The sequence below is a fragment of the Pelobates fuscus genome, chromosome 11, assembly GCF_036172605.1.
Source record: "Pelobates fuscus isolate aPelFus1 chromosome 11, aPelFus1.pri, whole genome shotgun sequence".
NCBI classification, from domain to species: Eukaryota; Metazoa; Chordata; class Amphibia; order Anura; family Pelobatidae; genus Pelobates; species Pelobates fuscus.
The window spans coordinates 130515770-130536031 of record NC_086327.1 but is presented as its reverse complement, the minus strand read 5'-3'; the positions used below and the strand labels follow the sequence as shown (position 1 = coordinate 130536031).

Sequence of the window (20262 nt, the reverse complement as noted above, 5' to 3'; positions counted from 1 at the left end):
CATTGTTCTAATTTCCTTACTGCTAGCAATACAGGTACAGTGGGATAGTACCACTTATTTAAGTAAGCTTTCCCTTTTAAAATTGGTGGATTTTAATCCTGCCATTGCAATAGACTAAAGACTGTACCTGAGTAAGCAAAGTCATTATGTGCAGGAATTGTGCACTTTAAATAGTAGAATACGTATGCTATTCTAGTGAATTGGGCTGGCTGCTTAACACATCATTTAGTATCTTTTGGTCACATTTAAAGCTGTAAATGTATTTAACATTTTATTTAAATAAGCCTTTAATAAGTTCAGTTTAAAAGTTATCAGAGATCCTGTATAGTTACAATTTTATTTTGCCCTCATTTATTTTACATATATATTATTTTTAATCATTTTATAACTATTTATTTTTGCAGAGCATTTAGGGAAGCAAAGGATGAATAACCACTGGTTGCATTTTTTCTAGGAGGGTAGTATAATTTCAACTCTGTTAAGGAAAAAATATGAGCTAGTTATCATATATTATATAAAATATATGCTGCAGTGTACTGCATTGTACTGCACTGAATGTATTTAAAAGCCATGTCTTTCTCTTTATGGCTGTATGTAATAATGTTGTTCATAATTTGGAATATAAACCAACGACTTCTCAATTCCTTGGAATGTTTACATGTCTCCTATCTCCGCAACCTTGGCTGGAAACTCCAGACTTCAAAAATAGTTATGCTGTTATAATTCCTGATTTTCAATCAACAGCTAGCGTAACTGACAATATGGAAATTATCACTGTTTTATAAAACTTTTCTTTTATAGTGGAGATTGGAATCCAGAATGCAGTAATGCAATAATTAAAAGTCCTGTCTGTCTGTTGCATGAATGTTTTCATTAAGCTACAATGCAATTTTCTTTGCATTCTTGGAATTAGACTTCAAATTTCATCGCTCTGTCTTATCAATTTTCTTTTGACAACATTTTGCATTAATCTTTTTCCTGCGCATGCATACTACGCAGCTACAAAGAGAACATACCCCTCTGCCTGCAATCCACTGTCCTGGAACTAATGGGCAATGCTGTGCTGGTGTATTAGGCATATCAGGGAGTTTACCAAATATGTATATTTGCTCTCTTATGATATTAATTAAGATCCACAAAATGTCAGCATTGTATGCTAATTACAATGTACCTGGCACCTGAACTCAAAGTGCCTTGTACAAGTTCACATTAAAATCATCTCTATTGATGAAGATCTCTCTCTGAGTCTGGGCTACAAATAGCTCATTAGATTCTTGATATTTCAAGACTTGTGCCATGACAAAGTATTGTGTCTTCTCTTACGTATAAGAGGTTACCTGGGTATTTGTTATTGTTTATTTAACGCTTCCAAGTACAAGTCCCTTCATGGTCGCCAATTGTAACCGTGGGCGGTTCCCTTATTTACCTCTATAATGTCTTAAAGCATAGAACTTAGCAGGGCTAACCATACAGATATCTTAGCCATAATGTTATATAGTTAGTAAGAGATCCTCTATTTAACATATGTAAATAATTGAGAATACAATATAAAATAAGGATTGTCTTGGAAGCAATAGTTTTGTCTTTTAGATATTTATTATATAAAAATATAAATATAGACATATAAAATCCATTATAGCAGAGTTTATAAGATGAAATTAAATGCTTGCAAATATCATTAATAGGTAAACATACCCTTCTGAACATGTCATCATGTCAGCCTCTCAGTCATTTTAAGATGGAGCAGCGTCTGTCTCCAAGTCTCTCCTCTGTTAGTTAACATTTAAAAGTACACTTATTTATACCTTGGGTGTCGTCATTTTAGAGTCACCATAGTTCATATGAAAAAGTCCATAACTAGAAGCGAGTGCACACGTCATGGGAAACTCCCGGACCTGGGGAACTTCCATCAAGTTCAAGGGACAAGATGGTTTCCCAAAGTCTGAATAGCTTATCTGTTGTTTATACTAAGACGTAAGTGCACAGTCGTGGGAGATTCCCGGATTTGGGGAAGTTCCATTAACTTGGGGTTACCACAGTATATTGTGTACTGAAAGAGTCGTAGTATAGCCTTGAAGCTTGTTTATGCATTATTGTTATTGTAATTCGTCTGGGACAAATTGGCGCAAACATATTATGCACTGAGGTTATTGCTTAAAGAAACTTCTATGAAAAACAATATGTTCCATTTCTAACACCTTGTCAGTTTGCAATATCTCTTAAAGACAAAGTACACAGTTTAAGAAATACAACATTTCATTCTAAAACTTGTAATATTTGCATTTGCCCATAACAATATACCACATCACAGCTATATACCATAACACCTCTATATACCACATCGCAGCTATATACCATAACACCTCTATATATCACATCACAGCTATATATCACATCACCACTATATACCACATCACAGCTATATACCATAACACCTCTATACATTACATCACAGCTATATACCATAACACCTCTATATACCACATCACAGCTATATACCATAACACCTCTATATAATCACATCACAGGTATATACTATAACACCTCTATATATCACATCACAGCTATATACCATAACACCTCTATATATCACATCACAGCTATATACCATAACACCTCTATATACCACATCACAGCTATATACCACATCGCAGCTATATACCATAACACCTCTATATATCACATCACAGCTATATATCACATCACCACTATATACCACATCACAGCTATATACCCTAACACCTCTATATACTACATCACCGCTATATGCCATAACACCTCTATATACCACATCACAGCTATATACCATAACACCTCTATATACCACATCACAGCTATATACCATAACACCTCTATATATCACATCGGCTATTTACCACATCACAGCTATATACCATAACACCTCTATATATCACATTACAGCTATATATCACATCACAGCTATATATCACATCACAGCTATATACCATAACACCTCTATATACCACACCGCAGCTATATACCATAACACCTCTATATACCACAACACCTCTATATATCACCGCTATATACCACATCACAGCTATATACCCTAACACCTATATACTACATCACCGCTATATGCCATAACACCTCTATATACCACAGCACTATACCACATCACAGCTATATACCATAACACTTCTATATACCACATCACCTCTATATATCACATCACAGCTATATACCACATCACCGCTATATATCACATCACCGCTATATACCACATCACCGCTATATACCCTAATACCTCTATATACCATAACACCTCTATACACCACATCACCGCTATATGCCACATCACCGCTATATGCCACATCACAGCTATACATCACATCACAGCTATATATAACCTAACCGCTGTATACCACATCGCAGCTATATATCACATCGTAGCTATATACCACATCGCAGCTATATATCACATCACCGCTATATACCATAACATAACTATATACCATAACACCACTATATACCATATGTAATGTTATATAACAACAACATATGACAGCTATATACTTACGCATAATGTATTATAATAACAAATATTTATACAGGCATTCATAATGCTATATAATAACAGTATACTCACACTTAATATGACATACTACCATATAACCGCAATATACATCCATATACACATATAATAGCTATACGCACTCACACGTTGCAATATACACCATACAATCTATTAAATACAATTTATCTTCTCTCTCCGTGTGACAGAGTACGAGAGACACTTTGTATAAACCCAGATATAAATATTCCTGCTGGTTGGCCTTCGCCTGGTTTCTAACATACAGACAATAAGAAGTGAGGAAGTGTACCAGGCCAGGCCGTATCGCTTAGTATTGCCTTTATAGATAATCTCTTGGTTTCATTGATATCCCGGCCAAGTTAAATGAAGGAAGTTACCATGTTTATTGGTTCTTTGATTCGTTATTCTTTATACGTTTGATGACTATATATACTGTTAAGTAAAATATAATGTAACGCAGGGATTGTGGTACAAGTTGTGCTGTTCTGCATTAACACAGGTGGATAAACCAAGGTATAGGTCAAGGCCACTTACAGGTCAGAACAGGTTACAAACAAACAATCAATATAAACTCAGGTGACATCCAAAGGCCATAGACAAGTTAATCTGTTACGAAAAATAAAATGACAGGACTTCACTCACAAGATATCAGCACGTTCTCACTACGGGTGAGACCATATTCCTGGGTGTTACCAGGGAGGGGTAAAAGGGAGCCCTAGCCCTTCATGGAAAAACGTTCAATCTTAACAAAGGGCTATCACGTACTGATGTCACATCATCAGCTAAAACAAGTTTTCTAAACTTCTATTAACATACTTTTCCACTACAATAATATTAGCACAAAGCTCACCTAATGGAAGCAGAATGGTTTGGTCCATAATGACCAATGGCCTATACAGCACTTTGAAAGCTCGTAATTCGTTTTCACAGTCTGCATGTCTCAAAGGTCGAGTGTCCAAGTAACAGACTGCGATAGAGAATTTGGGACAGTCTGTGTTTTACTGAGAATTTTGGACAGTCTGTGTTTTATTGAGAATTTATGATAGTTTATGTGTTTTATTGAGAATTATTGATGATTTGTGTGTTTTATTGATAGTGGGTTTTATTGAGAATTATTGATTGACAGTGAGTTTTTTGAGTTATAAATAGTTAGCGGGTTTTATTGAGAGTTATTAATAGCGGGTTTTATTGAGAGTTATTAATAGTTAGTGGGTTTTATTAATAGTTAGCGGGTTTTATTGAGAGTTATTAATAGTTAGTGGGTTTTATTGAGAGTTATAAATAGTTAGCGGGTTTTATTGAGAGTTATATATAGTTAGCGGGTTTTATTGAGAGTTATTAATAGTTAGCTGGTTTTATTGAGAGTTATTAATAGTTAGCTGGTTTTATTGAGAGTTATTAATAGTTAGCTGGTTTTATTGAGAGTTATTAATAGTTAGCTGGTTTTATTGAGAGTTATTAATAGTTAGCGGGTTTTATTGAGAGTTATATATAGTTAGCGGGTTTTATTGAGAGTTATTAATAGTTAGCTGGTTTTATTGAGAGTTATTAATAGTTAGCTGGTTTTATTGAGAGTTATAAATAGTTAGCAGGTTTTATTGAGAGTTATATATAGTTAGTGGGTTTTATTGAGAGTTATAAATAGTTAGTGGGTTTTATTGAGAGTTATAAATAGTTAGTGGGTTTTATTATTAGTTAGCTGGTTTTATTGAGAGTTATAAATAGTTAGCGGGTTTCATTGAGAGTTATTAATAGTTAGCTGGTTTTATTGAGAGTTATAAATAGTTAGCGGGTTTAATGAGAGTTATTAATAGTTAGCTGGTTTTATTGTTAGTTATTGAGCGGCTGAAGCAGGATGTAAAGTTACAGAATCTGTATTTTGTGGATCCTGCTGGTTATTTTTGTCCTGAATTCATGGGTGTGGATTTGAGCCAGATGTTAATAAATCTAACTCATTTTGTATTTCTCCTTCAGTAGATCTGAGATGGGGATAAAGTGAGATTTTGAGGTCTCAGCATTACTCAGGCTGGTCAGAGGGTCTCCGCGGAGTACAATGTGTGAAGATGAAGAATTAGCACTGTTTCCCGTTTCCCATTTCCCACTGAGCTGGGACGCACAGTAAGTGCTCTCAGAAGCCGTTAAAAGGGTGAGAGGGTATTGTGATGCTCGACTGAGTCCTTATTATGAAATTAAAATGTACTATACATTAAGAGATTATCTCTGGACTTGGGGAGATATGCACTCATTTATTCTGGGCCCCTTCCTATCACCAGACCTGGGCCCCTGTCTGCCACAGGGCCCCTGACTGCAATCGAATCCTGGTCCATGTCTACCACAGGGCCCCTGACTGCAACCGGATCCTGGCCCCTGTCTGCCACCGGGCACCTGACTGCAACCGAACCCTGGTCCATGTCTACCACAGGGCCCCTGACTGCAACCGGATCCTGGCCCCTGTCTGCCACCGGGCACCTGACTGCAACCGAACCCTGGCCCCTGTCTGCCACAGGGCCCCTGACTGCAACCGAACCCTGGCCCCTGACTGCAACCGAACCCTGGCCCCTTTCTGCCACATGGCCCCTGACTGCAACCGAACCCTGGCCCCTGTCTGCCACAGGGCCCCTGACTGCAACCGAACCCTGGCCCCTGTCTACCACAGGGCCCGTGACTGCAACCGGATGCTGGCCCCTGTCTGCCACAGGGCCCCTGACTGCAACCGAACCCTGGCCCCTGTCTGCCACAGGCCCCTGACTGCAACCGAAACCTGGCCCCTGTCTGCCACAGGGCCCCTGACTGCAACCAAACCCTGGCCCCTGTCTGCCACAGGGCCCCTGACTGCAACCAAACCCTGGCCCCTGTCTGCAACCAAACCCAGGTCCATGTCTGCCACAGGGCCCGTGACTGCAACCGGATCCTGGCCCCTGTCTGCCACAGGCCCCTGACTGCAACCGAACCCTGGCCCCTGACTGCCACAGGGCCCCTGACTGCAACCGAACCCTGGCCCCTGTCTGCCACAGGGCCCCTGACTGCAACCAAAACCTGGCCCCTGTCTGCCACAGGGCCCCTGACTGCCACCGAACCAAACCTGGGCCTATGACTGCCACCGGACAGTGTGTTTAAAGACTGAATTAACTTTAAGCATTAAAAAAAGAGCGAGATAACTGTAATTTAATGGTTATTAAATGTGATGACAGATGAACTCTCATTATTCTATAAATCTATTATACTTTATAAATCACTACTCATGCTATTAATTTTTATTATTATTGTTGTAGTTATTACGCCCCATTTTATACAAAGTGTTTCCATGCAAACTGGCTGGCTGTTTGCATATACAAATTCAGAGCTAATATCTGACGCCAGGACGGGATGACGACGGACACTGTATCAGAGATTTATTTAACAGACGGGATCTGACAGCACTATCAATAAAACCACTTTCTGGTGGATTTTGGTTTAAATTATTTAATGCAAAGCAGAACGAGTTATACAGTAATCAGAAAATCATTCAGAAATGGCTATATGTTGCTCTAAACTGGTTCAACATGATGATACTGTGTATAGTAGAACTCCAGCCCACAAGCTGACAATCTATTCCAGAGCACAGTGGCAGTTTAGTGATTTTTTGATTAATGAATGAGTTCTGATTGCTGACAAGTTCCTGGGTTTACTGACATCACTGTGAGCAAGGTGTGTCTCCATCCCGAGACAGGTGTGCGAACAGCTAGCTCTTTGCAGGTAAATCCCCAAAGTGACCGTCACCGCGCTTGTAAGGAGTTTGGCATTTTAAGATTAAAGCGATTTATCAAACCATAGACCCGAATCAGTGGTGTTATTTGCAGACAGCCCATTCAGAGTCTGAAATATAAAGCAAGGCCCAGGTTTAAAGATATAACACGGCCCGTCAGTCATCACTTACACAGAATGAATGGAAAGACAGATTCAAGTAACAAAGGACCACGTCACAGAACGACAACAACAGAAATCAAAGCCGGACAAACAGGATACACCCGGGTACTAAACACACACATACAGGCTATAAACATATACTAAACACACACACAGAAACATATATAGGCTATAAACATATACTAAACACACACACAGAAACATATATAGGCTATAAACATATACTAAACACACACACACTGACACACATACAGGCTACATGCACCCATGTACTAAACACACGCACACACACCCAACACATACAGGCTTTAAACATATACTAAACAAACACATACATACAGGCTACACTGATGTATGAAACACACACACACACACATCTACATACAGGCTATAAACATATACTAAACACATACACAGACAAACATACAGGCTACACCGAAGTACGAAACACACACACAAACATACACACATGCAGGCTACACCCTTGTACTAAAAATACACACACGCGCGCACTATAGCCATGTACTAAACACACATAGAAACACATACAGGCTACACCCGTGTACAAAACACACACAAAGAAACATGTACAGGCTATAAACATATACTAAACACACACCCAAACCTGCTATACCCATGTACTAAAATACACAGACAGACTATACACACAGATACGTGACACACTACATACATGTTACTTACCATACACATATATCTGACACACACTATGAAGACATTACATTCATTTTTCAATCTAAAATTACAGATAAAGCTAGGATAATGGGTAACAGGATTTTTACAAACAAACCTTCGGAGTAGATTGTGAGCTCACTAGGCAGAGGCCTTGTCTTTCTGTTAGTGTGAAGGTTTATGAGGGCTGTTGTGTATTTCATGTAATATTACAATGAATTTTAACGTGCATTTCAGTCTTTGCAATTGTTCAGTGCTACCATACATTGCTTCCATTGCATAAAAACAAAATGATAAAAGTTACGGAGTCCCATGCAGGGTAACGAGAGAAATCTTAAGATCACAAGGTGAAACACAACCAGTTCTATCTCTGTAATGACATCATACCCCAGTGCTGACATCACACTACTAAAAGCAATGTGTTTCTACATCACTAGAAAACGTTACGGTATATCGCTATGTTTATATGATTTTGTTAACATCCGTGTGGTGAGAGTACAACACGGTGTCGGCAGGTCATGGGTAGGTTCCCAACCATCATCCTCACACGCCGACCATGAAAAAGACCGACACAATACCTACTCGATATCGAGTAAGATTTTAAATATCAGTTTTATTCACCATTCCTGCAATATTCACACAAAAAAACCAGCCGATGTGGTACATTTCATTTATTCAAACTAAAGTTAATTTAAAGATATTTAAACATTGGCCATTTTATTAAACCGTAAAATTATCAATAAAGAAAGAAAAAGAATGGAATGTATTTAATTAACTTTAAAAACTAGAGATTATTAGAGTCTGCATTCTGACTAATTGTAAGACTCACACAGAATGTTGTGTGCAGGATATTCCGTGTACACCATGAATAATAAATGTATGGAAATAGATCTGTCTAAATATAGGCGGACGCTGGTGTGGACAAAGATATTCCAGGTCAGACGAAGGTGTAGAAAGGACCAGGGTGGGTTAGACTGAATGTAAGCCTCCCACTGCCAAGACATAGGGACAGAGATTATATAATACGGCTTTATTGGATTCTACTTTTTCTAGGGATGAACATGACTGAGTTTGTACAGTTACCAGAGAAACAGAATGTGACGGCAGATAGGAACCATTCAGCCCATCTAGTCTGCCCAATTTTCTAAATACTCTCATTAGTGCCTGGCCTTATCTTATAGTTAGGATAGCCTTATGCATATCCCCCGCATGCTTAAACTCCTTCACTGTGTTAACCTCTACCACTTCAGCTGGAAGGCTATTCCATGCATCCACTACCCTCTCAGTAAAGTAATACTTTCTGATATTATTTTTAAACCTTTGCCCCTCTAATTTAAAACTATGTCCTCTTCTGGTAGTTTTTCTTCTTTTAAATATAGTCTCCTCCTTACCAGACTTGAGAGCAGCCTTGATTTCAGAACGCTTCCTGGTAGCCATAGGGCCGGTGCGCTGAATCAATGGCGGGTTTAACATGGCACGCCTTACAGTACGGGATCTGAATCTCACCATCCATTCCTGCCGTAGCGGTAAAGGATATCAATATATTGCATAATTTTTTTACAATGGTGATGCACAATAGCAATAATTAAACTCACAATGATTTATAGAGCACCAACATACCGGTATTATATAACAAACAAACATAATAATGTGTCAAAAGAGAGAAGAGTTAAACATATCCCAGCTTTAACAATCCGGTAATCTAGGAGGACGTGGGGGAATGAGAATATAAATTCCGGGGGATTCTGAAAAGTGGTGAGAATTGTAAACGTGGAGAAATCACCAATGGAGTGTGCGTGTTGCGTCACTGGTTTCTATGGTTACTATCCACTGCTAGGACTTTGATGACAGGTTTTCCTAAAGAGAAGAGTTTCAAGAAACTTCTTCACAAAGTCTAATAGAATCTATAGGAACGGCGCGGCCCTGTAGGCGACGGTAAGCGGTGTGCGAGAATGAGGACAGGGTAACGGGTGAGATTGGAAATTGGAAATGTAACGAGAGCTGGAATTGTGGAGTTCCTTTATGTTAGTGTCCGTAGTTTGAACTGGACCCGGAAGGGTACAGAAAGCTAATTTAAGAACTGGCAGAGGGGCGAGGGGTAAAAGGAGATAAGTCTGGTGGCATTGTTCATTACAATATATAATAAGGAGCAAATTCCAGTAATTCAGGCTAGGAAATAGGAAGTACATTAAAGGCACACTGTAGATATATTGATCTCAATAAAGCGGTGAGGGGGCCAGGTCTTCGCCCCCGTTTTAACTCTACAGCTGTGGAAATTGTCATTCTGCAGGTATTGTAATGTTTCATTGCAGGTTTAGCCTGCTCTAGTGGTTGTCATACTGATAATGGAGTAAAACGCTGCTATATCTGTCAGATGGTATCAGAGAGACCATCTGATTGGCACAGCGTGCCATTTTCCTGCAGACACACACTGGCCTCCCAGTTCTTTCCTAAAGGAAAGCATTGGATTGGCTGAGATCATTGATCAAATGATGGAGCTTCACCAAGACGACTAGCACTGCGAGGGAGATATGATAAGTAAAATCACAGTTTTAACCCTGGAAGTGGGACCCGGTAACCTAAATGGTGACTAGGACATTATAATGTACCTTTAATAGCATCTTACCTCAGCCTGGGGCAAATACCAGTAATAATATTAAAGCAATTACAGAATCTGGAGAAAGACTGGATGTTAAAAGAAAACATAAAACCAGAGTAAAAAATATTAGCAGGGCAATGGGGTAATGGGGTAATGGATCAATAGGGCAATGGGGTAATGGATCAATAGGGCAATGGGGTAATAGGGTAATGGATCAATAGGGCAATGGGGTAATAGGTAATGGAACAATAGGGCAATGGGCTAATGGATCAATAGGGCAATGGGGTAATAGTACAATAGGGCAATGGGGTAATAGGGTAATGAATCAATAGGGCAATGGGGTAATAGGGCAATGGGGTAATAGGGCAATTAGGTAATAGGGCAATGGGGTAATAGGGTAATGGAACAATAGGACAATGGGGTAATAGGGTAATGGAACAGTAGGGCAATGGGGTAATAGGGTAATGGAACAATAGGGCAATGGGGTAATAGGGTAATGGAACAATAGGACAATGGGGTAATAGGGTAATGGAACAATAGGGCAATGGGGTAATAGGGTAATGGAACAATAGGACAATGGGGTAATAGGGTAATGGAACAGTAGGGCAATGGGGTAATAGGGTAATGGAACAATAGGACAATGGGGTAATAGGGTAATGGAACAATAGGGCAATGGGGTAATAGGGTAATGGAACAATAGGACAATGGGGTAATAGGGTAATGGAACAGTAGGGCAATGGGGTAACAGGGTAATGGAACAATAGGGCAATGGGGTAATAGGGTAATGGAACAATAGGGCAATGGGGTAATAGGGTAATGGAACAGTAGGGCAATGGGGTAATAGGGTAATGGAACAATAGGGCAATGGGGTAATAGGGTAATGGAACAATAGGGCAATGGGGTAATAGGGTAATGGAACAGTAGGGCAATGGGGTAACAGGGTAATGGAACAATAGGGCAATGGGGTAATAGGGTAATGGAACAATAGGGCAATGGGGTAATAGGGTAATGGAACAGTAGGGCAATGGGGTAATAGGGTAATGGAACAATAGGGCAATGGGGTAATAGGGTAATGGAACAATAGGGCAATGGGGTAATAGGGTAATGGAACAGTAGGGCAATGGGGTAATAGGGTAATGGAACAATAGGGCAATGGGGTAATAGGGTAATGGAACAATAGGGAAATGGGGTAATAGGGTAATGGAACAATAGGACAATGGGGTAATAGGGTAATGGGACAGTAGGGCAATGGGGTAATAGGGTAATGGAACAATAGGGAAATGGGGTAATAGGGTAATGGAACAATAGGACAATGGGGTAATAGGGTAATGGGACAATTCCAATTACCTGCAGGAGTGCAGGTTTCCATTAGCTATTAATCTATAACTAATTTGTTTATACAAAGTCCAGTCTATTCAATATGTATACTGTACATTATCTACTGGTCTATACAGTGACCAGTCTATAAACTAGTTTATACAAAGACAAGGTCTATACATGAACAAATCTAACAGAGCTTAGTCTACACAGTGACCAGTCTACACAATGACTAGCATGTGGAACCCTCTATACGCAGTACAATGAGTATGCTTTAATAAATAGAGATCAGTCTATACAGTGACCAGTCCATAAGTAACTATTCTACACAATGCCTAGTCTATACAGTGACCAGTCCATATATTAACTATTCTACACAGTAACCAGTCCATATAATAACTGTTCTACACAATGCCTAGTCTATACAGTGACCAGTCCATATAATAACTATTCTACACAATGCCTAGTCTATACAGTGACCAGTCCATATAATAACTATTCTACACAATGCCTAGTCTATACAGTAACCAGTCCATATAATAACCAAGGGTTTATACAGTAACTAGTACATACAGTATTGTCTATACAGTAACTAGAATAATTCTCAGTCTGCAGACACTATGGTAACAAAGAGCAGATATTATTCAGTTATTTACTGAATTTGGATATCTTTCTTACAATCCGTCAGCTGGGATATAACTGGTCCGTTACAATTAAGCTCTGCATACATAAAGCTATTTGGGAATTACAGAATGAGAGAGATTTCATCTCATGCTCTGTAAGATTAAAATGATTAAACCACATAAGAGTGCAGAGCAAATTAAACAGGGATAACAAAATCTTCAGGAATCATGGAGTGATTGAGGACTGTGGGGTTATTACAGCAAATAAGTGCGATAATAGCTCAATGTAAAGTGTGACAGTGTGAAGTGTGCATATCCTATAATCCAGATACGTTCTGAGCATTAAACCTGCCCCGTTCACCCAGTGTGAAGCTTTGACAGATCGCATGAAATATTTATCTAAAATAGGCAATCTGTGTCCTAAGAAAGCAGAGCTGTGCGCTTTGGGAACGTCCCCCGATGCATTTCTCATGACCCTTGGGCCAAAAGTAGCAACATCCTCTCGGGAGCAAGATGTGACATTTGTGAAGAACGATTTGGCTGAGTTACAGTAACTGCTGCATCGAGCCACACAACAAAACCACACTATATAAAGTCAAAGGAATTACTAGCTGCCATTATAATCTAGTACCATAACAACCACACGCTAATCTTAGTTTATAAATATAATTCATTAAAGAACAACTTAAAATATAGGCCAGGTGGGTTATCAGTTATCGGCTAGGTGGGTTATCGGTTACCGGCTAGGTGGGTTATCAGTTACCGGCTAGGTGGGTTATCATTTATTAGTGAGGTGGGTTATCGGTTACTGGCTAGGTGGGTTATCGGTTACCGGCTAGGTGGATTATCGCTTACCGGCTAGGTGGGTTATCGCTTAACGGCTAGGTAGGTTATCGGTTACCGGCTAGGTGGGTTATCGGTTACCGGCTAGGTGGGTTATCGGTTACTGGCTAGGTGGGTTATCGCTTACCGGCTAGGTAGGTTATCGGTTACCGGCTAGGTGGGTTATCGGTTACCGGCTAGGTGGGTTATCGGTTACTGGCTAGGTGGGTTATCGCTTACCGGCTAGGTAGGTTATCAGTTACCGGCTAGGTGGGTTATCATTTATTAGTTGGGTGGGTTATTGGCTACCGGCTAGGTGGGTTATCATTTATTAGTTGGGTGGGTTATCATAACATGTAACACTCAATGGGTTTGCCAAGTATGGTTAGAATGCAATAAACCGATATAAAGTACTATAACCAATGTGCACATTTAGGGTGGCATTTTGAACCAAGTTAATAACACAGGTTATTTCTCTATTTTAGACAGAACATTCTATAGCTTTCCAGGAAGCACAAGCTATTTTTAGATCTTTCTAACACTTTTCTCTTTGTGACTAATTCTAAAGAGCTATTGTTGTATAAATGTATAACTTTATATCGGAACTATTGTACGAGTTATGTTAACATATAATGCCCACAAAACCTTCCAGGTAAAACCCTCTCTCAATCATTCAAATAAGGTTTATCAGCTCACAGTCCTACCGAGCGTACACTCACACTACTACCATTCCCTCTCTCCCAGCGAGCTGGACTCCTGTAAACATTGAGTGTAAGCCGGTCATTACTCAAATTCCCTCTGTGACTCCCAGTTCTAGGGATTCTGACTGTAAACGGAAAGGTCAGTGATTTCTCAGGCAATGCACTACGCAACGCAGGCACACAAACTTACTACGGAAGATTTCTCGCACATTAAAATCGGAATATCTGTGAATTTTATATCTATCGTTATTAAAATCCATTCAATGTGTCAGTTCTCCTCAATATCCGCTGGGAGGAGAAGTGGCATTATAACAGGAACTGTACATTAAACGTTCAATGAGAACAATTCCCAAAATTTCCAGCTCTGTGGAATCTACAACAGCAATTCTTGGCCCTTTCCCGCTGTAGTGAGAATCCCAATGAAGTTTATAATAGGAGAAATAACTCCCACCGCCGTTCAGTAAACCATTTAACACCATGTTCCCGGTCGCCCAATAATCACACTGTTTTATCCCAAGCTGTGAAAATAAGAAACGTTTCAATTTGCACAAAAAATGCAAAATACAGTTTGAAAAAGTTTGAAATAAAAGAAAATCCAGAAATGACATGAGCCGTGCCCGTATCCTGGGGGTGAGCGCCAGGGAGCGATTTACATATATATGATCAGTAAATGGAGAGTTATTGTTTTAAACGCTCTGGAAGGTCACTAGGGAAACAATAAAATTAATGAACCTGGACACGGAGAGAAATTGCAAGATTCTGGAGTTATAGCATTAAAACCGGGAGACGTTTTGGAAAATAAATGAAACCTGTTAAATATCAGTCACTGAATGAGTTTGTGATGTTAGGATTTGGGGGTATAGAATTATTCGGGGGTTACATATTACCCAAAAAATCCTGCTAAAAGCGGCTACATAATCAGCCACATCAGATACGTTTAATGCAGAGTACCCTGCTAAGTAAATACAGATTAAAAAAATGTGTGACATCATAGGACAAACCATGACTTTATAAACCAAAGCAGGTGACATCACAAAACAAACCATGACATCACAAAACAAATAATGTGACATCATATAACAAACTATGACATTACAAACCAAAGCAAAGCATAACAAACCATGACGTTATAAACCAAAGCAGGTGATGTCATAAAATGAACTCTGTGACATCAGATAACAAATCATGACATCAGAAAACAAATCATGACATCAGAAAACAAACAAATCATGACACATCATAAATCAAGACATTATATGACATCCTCATAAATTAGACCATGTGAGAGCAGATTACATGTCATACACCTGATATCATCCTAAACCAAGCTTTGCCTTTCTGTCATTGTCACCATCTCCAGCATTGTCACCACCTACACCTTCTCCGCCATTTCCTATCTGACCATGATACCCCATAATGGCAAATTATAGCATTAACAGGGGCATTTCTAACAAACATAATGTCCCTGTTTACTTTATTTTAATGTGATTCCAGTAGTGCTAGCAGACAGTGAAGGGTTAATCTCACAAAGTATTGTTCAGTAAAGTGATGCATGAACATTTGACAAGTAAAATCTCAAATTATACAGAACTGCAGCCCCACACACACAAATAGAGCTACTTAGTATTACTATACACCCACAGCCATCTCCACAGCCCATCATAGAGTAACATGGACAGAGCACAGGGACTGACACTCACAGCATTCCCTGCCTGCACCCCCTGCCCACCCTCACAGCACCTACCTGCCCACACTTACAGCACCCCCTGCCCAAACTCACAGCAACTGCTGCCCACACTCGCAGCACCCCCTGCCCACACTCACAGCACCTGCCTGCCCACACTCACAGCACCTGCCTGCCCACACTCACAGCACCTACCTGCCCACACTCACAGCACCCTCTGCCCACACTCACAGCAACTGCTGCCCACACTCGCAGCACCCCCTGCCCACACTCGCAGCACCCCCCTGCCCACACTCGCAGCACCCCCCTGCCCACACTCACAGCAACTGCTGCCCACACTCACAGCACTCTCTGCCTGCAGCCCCTGTCCACACTCACAGCACCTACCTGCCCACACTCACAGCACCCCCTGCCTATTCTCACAGCACTCCCTACCCACACGCACAGCAACTGCTGCCCACACTCACAGCACTCCCTGCCTGCACCCCCTGCCCACACTCACAACAACCGCTGCCCACACTCACTGCACCTACCTGCCCACACTCACAGCACCCCCACAGACCCTGCTGGTACTTACTGATGATGAGCTGCAGTGTGCCCAGCGCTGCCAGCCAGTGCCTTCTGCCGAGTGCCACACTGTGCCCCCTGCCCACACTCACAGCACTCCCCCACAGACCCTGCTGGTACTTACTGATGATGAGCTGCAATGTGCCCAGCGCTGCCAGCCAGTGCCTCCTGCTAAATGCCATCCTGTGCCCCCTGCTCACACTGTGCCCCCTGCCCACACTCACACACCCCCCCCCCCCACAGACCTTGCTGGTACTTACTGATGATGAGCTGCAGTGTGCCCAGCGCTGCCAGCCAGTGCCTCCTGCTGAGTGCCATCCTGTGCCCCCTGCTCACACTGTGCCCCCTGCCCACACTCACAGCACCCCCCCACAGACCCTGCTGGTACTTACTGATGATGAGCTGCAATGTGCCCAGCGCTGCCAGCCAGTGCCTCCTGCTGAGTGCCATCCTGTGCCCCCTGCTCACACTGTGCCCCATGTCCATGCTCAGTCAGTTCTCTCTCTCTCTGCTCAGCTGCTGTAATGGGACCCGAATTGGGGCAGGGGGCGGGGAGAGGGGACACCTGCAGTTTGTTACCTCCTGCCAGCCCGCCCCCAGTTCCAGGCACACCCTGCAGGCTGAGCAGGGACACCACTGGCCGCTCTCTGCAAGGCTGGGAGTGATGGGAGTAAAGGATATGAGTCTGTGCAGACCCCAATGGAAGAGAACTGCTCCATGGGGGGCAGAGAGAGCGCTGCTGGGGGCAGGAGGCAGCTTAAAGGGTTAACCAGAGAGGGGCAGTATAGAGAGTGGTGGCAGCATGAACCGGGGGCAATAGGGAGAGAGCATGGGGCAATATGGACAGGGGGGGCAATATGAAGAGAGCATGGGGCAATATGGACAGGGGGGCAATATGAAGAGAGGATGGGGCAATAGGGACAGAGGGGCAATATGAAGAGAGGATGGGGCAATAGGGACAGAGGGGCAATATGAAGAGAGGATGGGGCAATAGGGACAGAGGGGCAATATGAAGAGAGGATGGGGCAATAGGGACAGAGGATGGGGCAATATGGACAGGGGGCAATATTAAGAGAGGATGGGGCAATAGGGACAGAGGATGAAGGCAAAATGGAGAGAGGATGGGGGGAATAGATAATGGGGCAAAATGGAGAGAGGATGGGGCAATATGGACAGAGAATTGGGTAATAGGGATAGAGAATGGGGCATTAGATGCAGAGGATGGGGCAAAAAGGAGAGTGGTAGGGGCAAAGGGCAGGGCGTGAGGACAATAGGGACAGAGGTACAATACGGAGAGGATGAGGCAATATGGGGAGAGGGGCAATATGGATAGACGATGGAGGCAATATGGAAAGAGGATGGGGCAATAGGGAGAGTAGGGTAACTAGGACAGAGGATGGGAAACATGGAGAGAGAATATGGAGAAAGGGGCAATATGGAGAGAGGATAAGGCGATAGGGAGAGGAGGATGGGGCAATATTGAAAGAGTTTGGGGCAATAGGGACTGATGATAAGGTAATATGGATACAGGATGGGGCACCATGGATAGAAAATTGGGCAAAAAGGACAGAGGGTGGGGCAATATGGAGAGAAGATGAGACAATAGGAAAAAAGGATAGAGACAATACGGAGAGAAGATGGAGGCAATACGGAGAGAGGGGCAATAGGGACAGAGGGGCAAAAGGGGACAGAGGGGCAATATGGAGAGAAGGGCTTTAGGGACAGGACGGGCCAATATGGACACAAGATGGAGGCAAAATGGACAGAGGGACAATATGGAGAGAGGATCGGACAATATAGACAGGATGGGGGCAATATGGTATGTTGTATTCCAGCTAAATATAAACACGTGTTTGTTAATAAAACGCTTTTTTTTTTTTAAAATCTTTCACTTTGTCAATTTCTCTATACCAAGCATGTCAAACTCAAAGGCTAGCACGGGCCAAAAAAAACAGGTTTATGTGGGCCGCAAAAAAAACCTAAAAACTTAAATTTTCATACAAACGTAGGTTTATTTTGAAAAGTACAGTATATTAAAAAAAAACAGCATCCCCCTTCTAAACCCCAGCACCCTCCTCTACCAAACCTCAGCCCCCCTCTACCAAACCCCAGTTCCCTCCTCTATACTAAATCCCAGACCCACCCCTATTCTAAACCCCAGTTCCCTCCTCTATACTAAATCCCAGACCCCCTCTACTAAACCCCAGTTCCCTCCTCTATACTAAATCCCAGACCCCCCATTCTAAACCCCAGTTCCCTCCTCTATACTAAAGCCCAACCCCCCCCCCCATTCTAAACCTCAGTTCCCTCCTCTATACTAAATCCCAAACCCCCCTCTACTAAACTGTATACTAAATCCCAGACCCCCCTATACTAAAGTCCAGTCCCCCCGCCCCTCTATACTAAATCCCAGACCCCCCCTATACTAAATACCAAACCACCCCTCTACTAAACTGTATACTAAATCCCAGACACCCCTATAATAAAGCCCAGCCCCCCTATACTAAATCCCAGACCCCCCCTATATATAAATCCCAAACCCCCCCTCTACTAAACTGTATACTAAATCCCAGACCCCCTATACTAAAGCCCAGTCCCCGCCCCCCACCCCCCATACTAAATCCCAGTCCTACCCTCTAATAAAGCCCAGCCCCTGTTTAAAAAAAAAAAAAATATATATATATATATATTAAAGGACCACTATAGGCACCCAGACCACTTCAGCTTAATGGGTGCCAGGTCCAGCTAGGGTTAACCCATTTTTTTAATAAACATAGCAGTTTCAGAGAAACTGCTATGTTTATAAATGGGTTAATCCAGCCTCCAAACCTCTAGTGGCTGTCTCACTGACAGCCGCTAGAGGCGCTTGCGTGATTCTCACTGTGAAAATCACAGTGAGAGCACGCAAGCGTCCATAGGAAAGCATTGATAATGCTTTCCTATAAGACCGGCTGAATGCGCGCGCAGCTATTGTCGCGCGTTTGCATTCAGCCGAATGGGAGAAGAGGAGGAGGAGAGCTCCCCGCCCGGCGCTGGAGAAAGGTAAGTTTTAACCCCTTTCCTCTCCCCAGAGCCCGGCGGGAGGGGGTCCCTGATGGTGTATGTTTTCCTAGCACTATAGTGGTCCTTTAAGCAATAAGCAGACTCCACTCACATTGCCGCTGCCAGTATGCAACTCCAGAGTCCAGCCACTGGTATACCCCCAATGGCGCTGTCCGCACCCTGTGCCAAAGTGGATCCTCCCGCTACTCCTTGCAGCACCGTGAAGGTGGATCACGTTGACGTCATGTCTGAATGTGACGTGGCGTTGCGTGCCTCCGTGCACCTCCAGGTCCTCCACTGTCTAGCCGCGGGCATAGCAACACACACACACTCACTCACTGACAGACAGACACACACTGACAGACAGACACATTTACACATTCTTGCACACACTCACAAATCATTTTATTTATTGCTTCCTACCTTTGGGATCCAGTGGGGTTCTTCTCTTTGGAGATCTCCCTTCCTGCTCTCTCACGCGCGCAGTTTAGTGATGTCGGGCAGGAATTACGTCATATTCTGTCACTACAAAGGGCGTGCGCGAAGGAGCAGTGAAGAGCAGGAAGAACAGACTGAGTTCCCTTGATGCCCCAAGCGTCCTCTCCACCCGGCCAGGTACATTTTAAAGTAGGCACCTACAATGTGGGGATAGCAGAGCTCAACAGTAAGCATGTCAAACTCGCGGCTCGCTGGGCCGCAAAGATATTTATTGTGGGCTGCATGAGGCCCGTGGGCCGCAAGTTTGACATGTTTGA

At 42.3% G+C, this 20262-nt stretch overlaps 1 protein-coding gene across 1 annotated transcript in view; it reads right to left on the bottom strand.

The window, feature by feature from the left end:
• The window catches only part of ESAM (endothelial cell adhesion molecule), a 62200-nt gene extending 45410 nt beyond the window's left edge, over nucleotides 1–16790 (bottom strand). Inside the window, exon 1 of the mRNA XM_063435431.1 lies at nucleotides 16726–16790. Coding sequence (XP_063291501.1) covers nucleotides 16726–16783 — 58 coding nt within the window. The 5' untranslated portion in view covers nucleotides 16784–16790. The remainder of the gene's footprint in view (nucleotides 1–16725) is intronic.
• Nucleotides 16791–20262: the final 3472 nt, after the last annotated feature.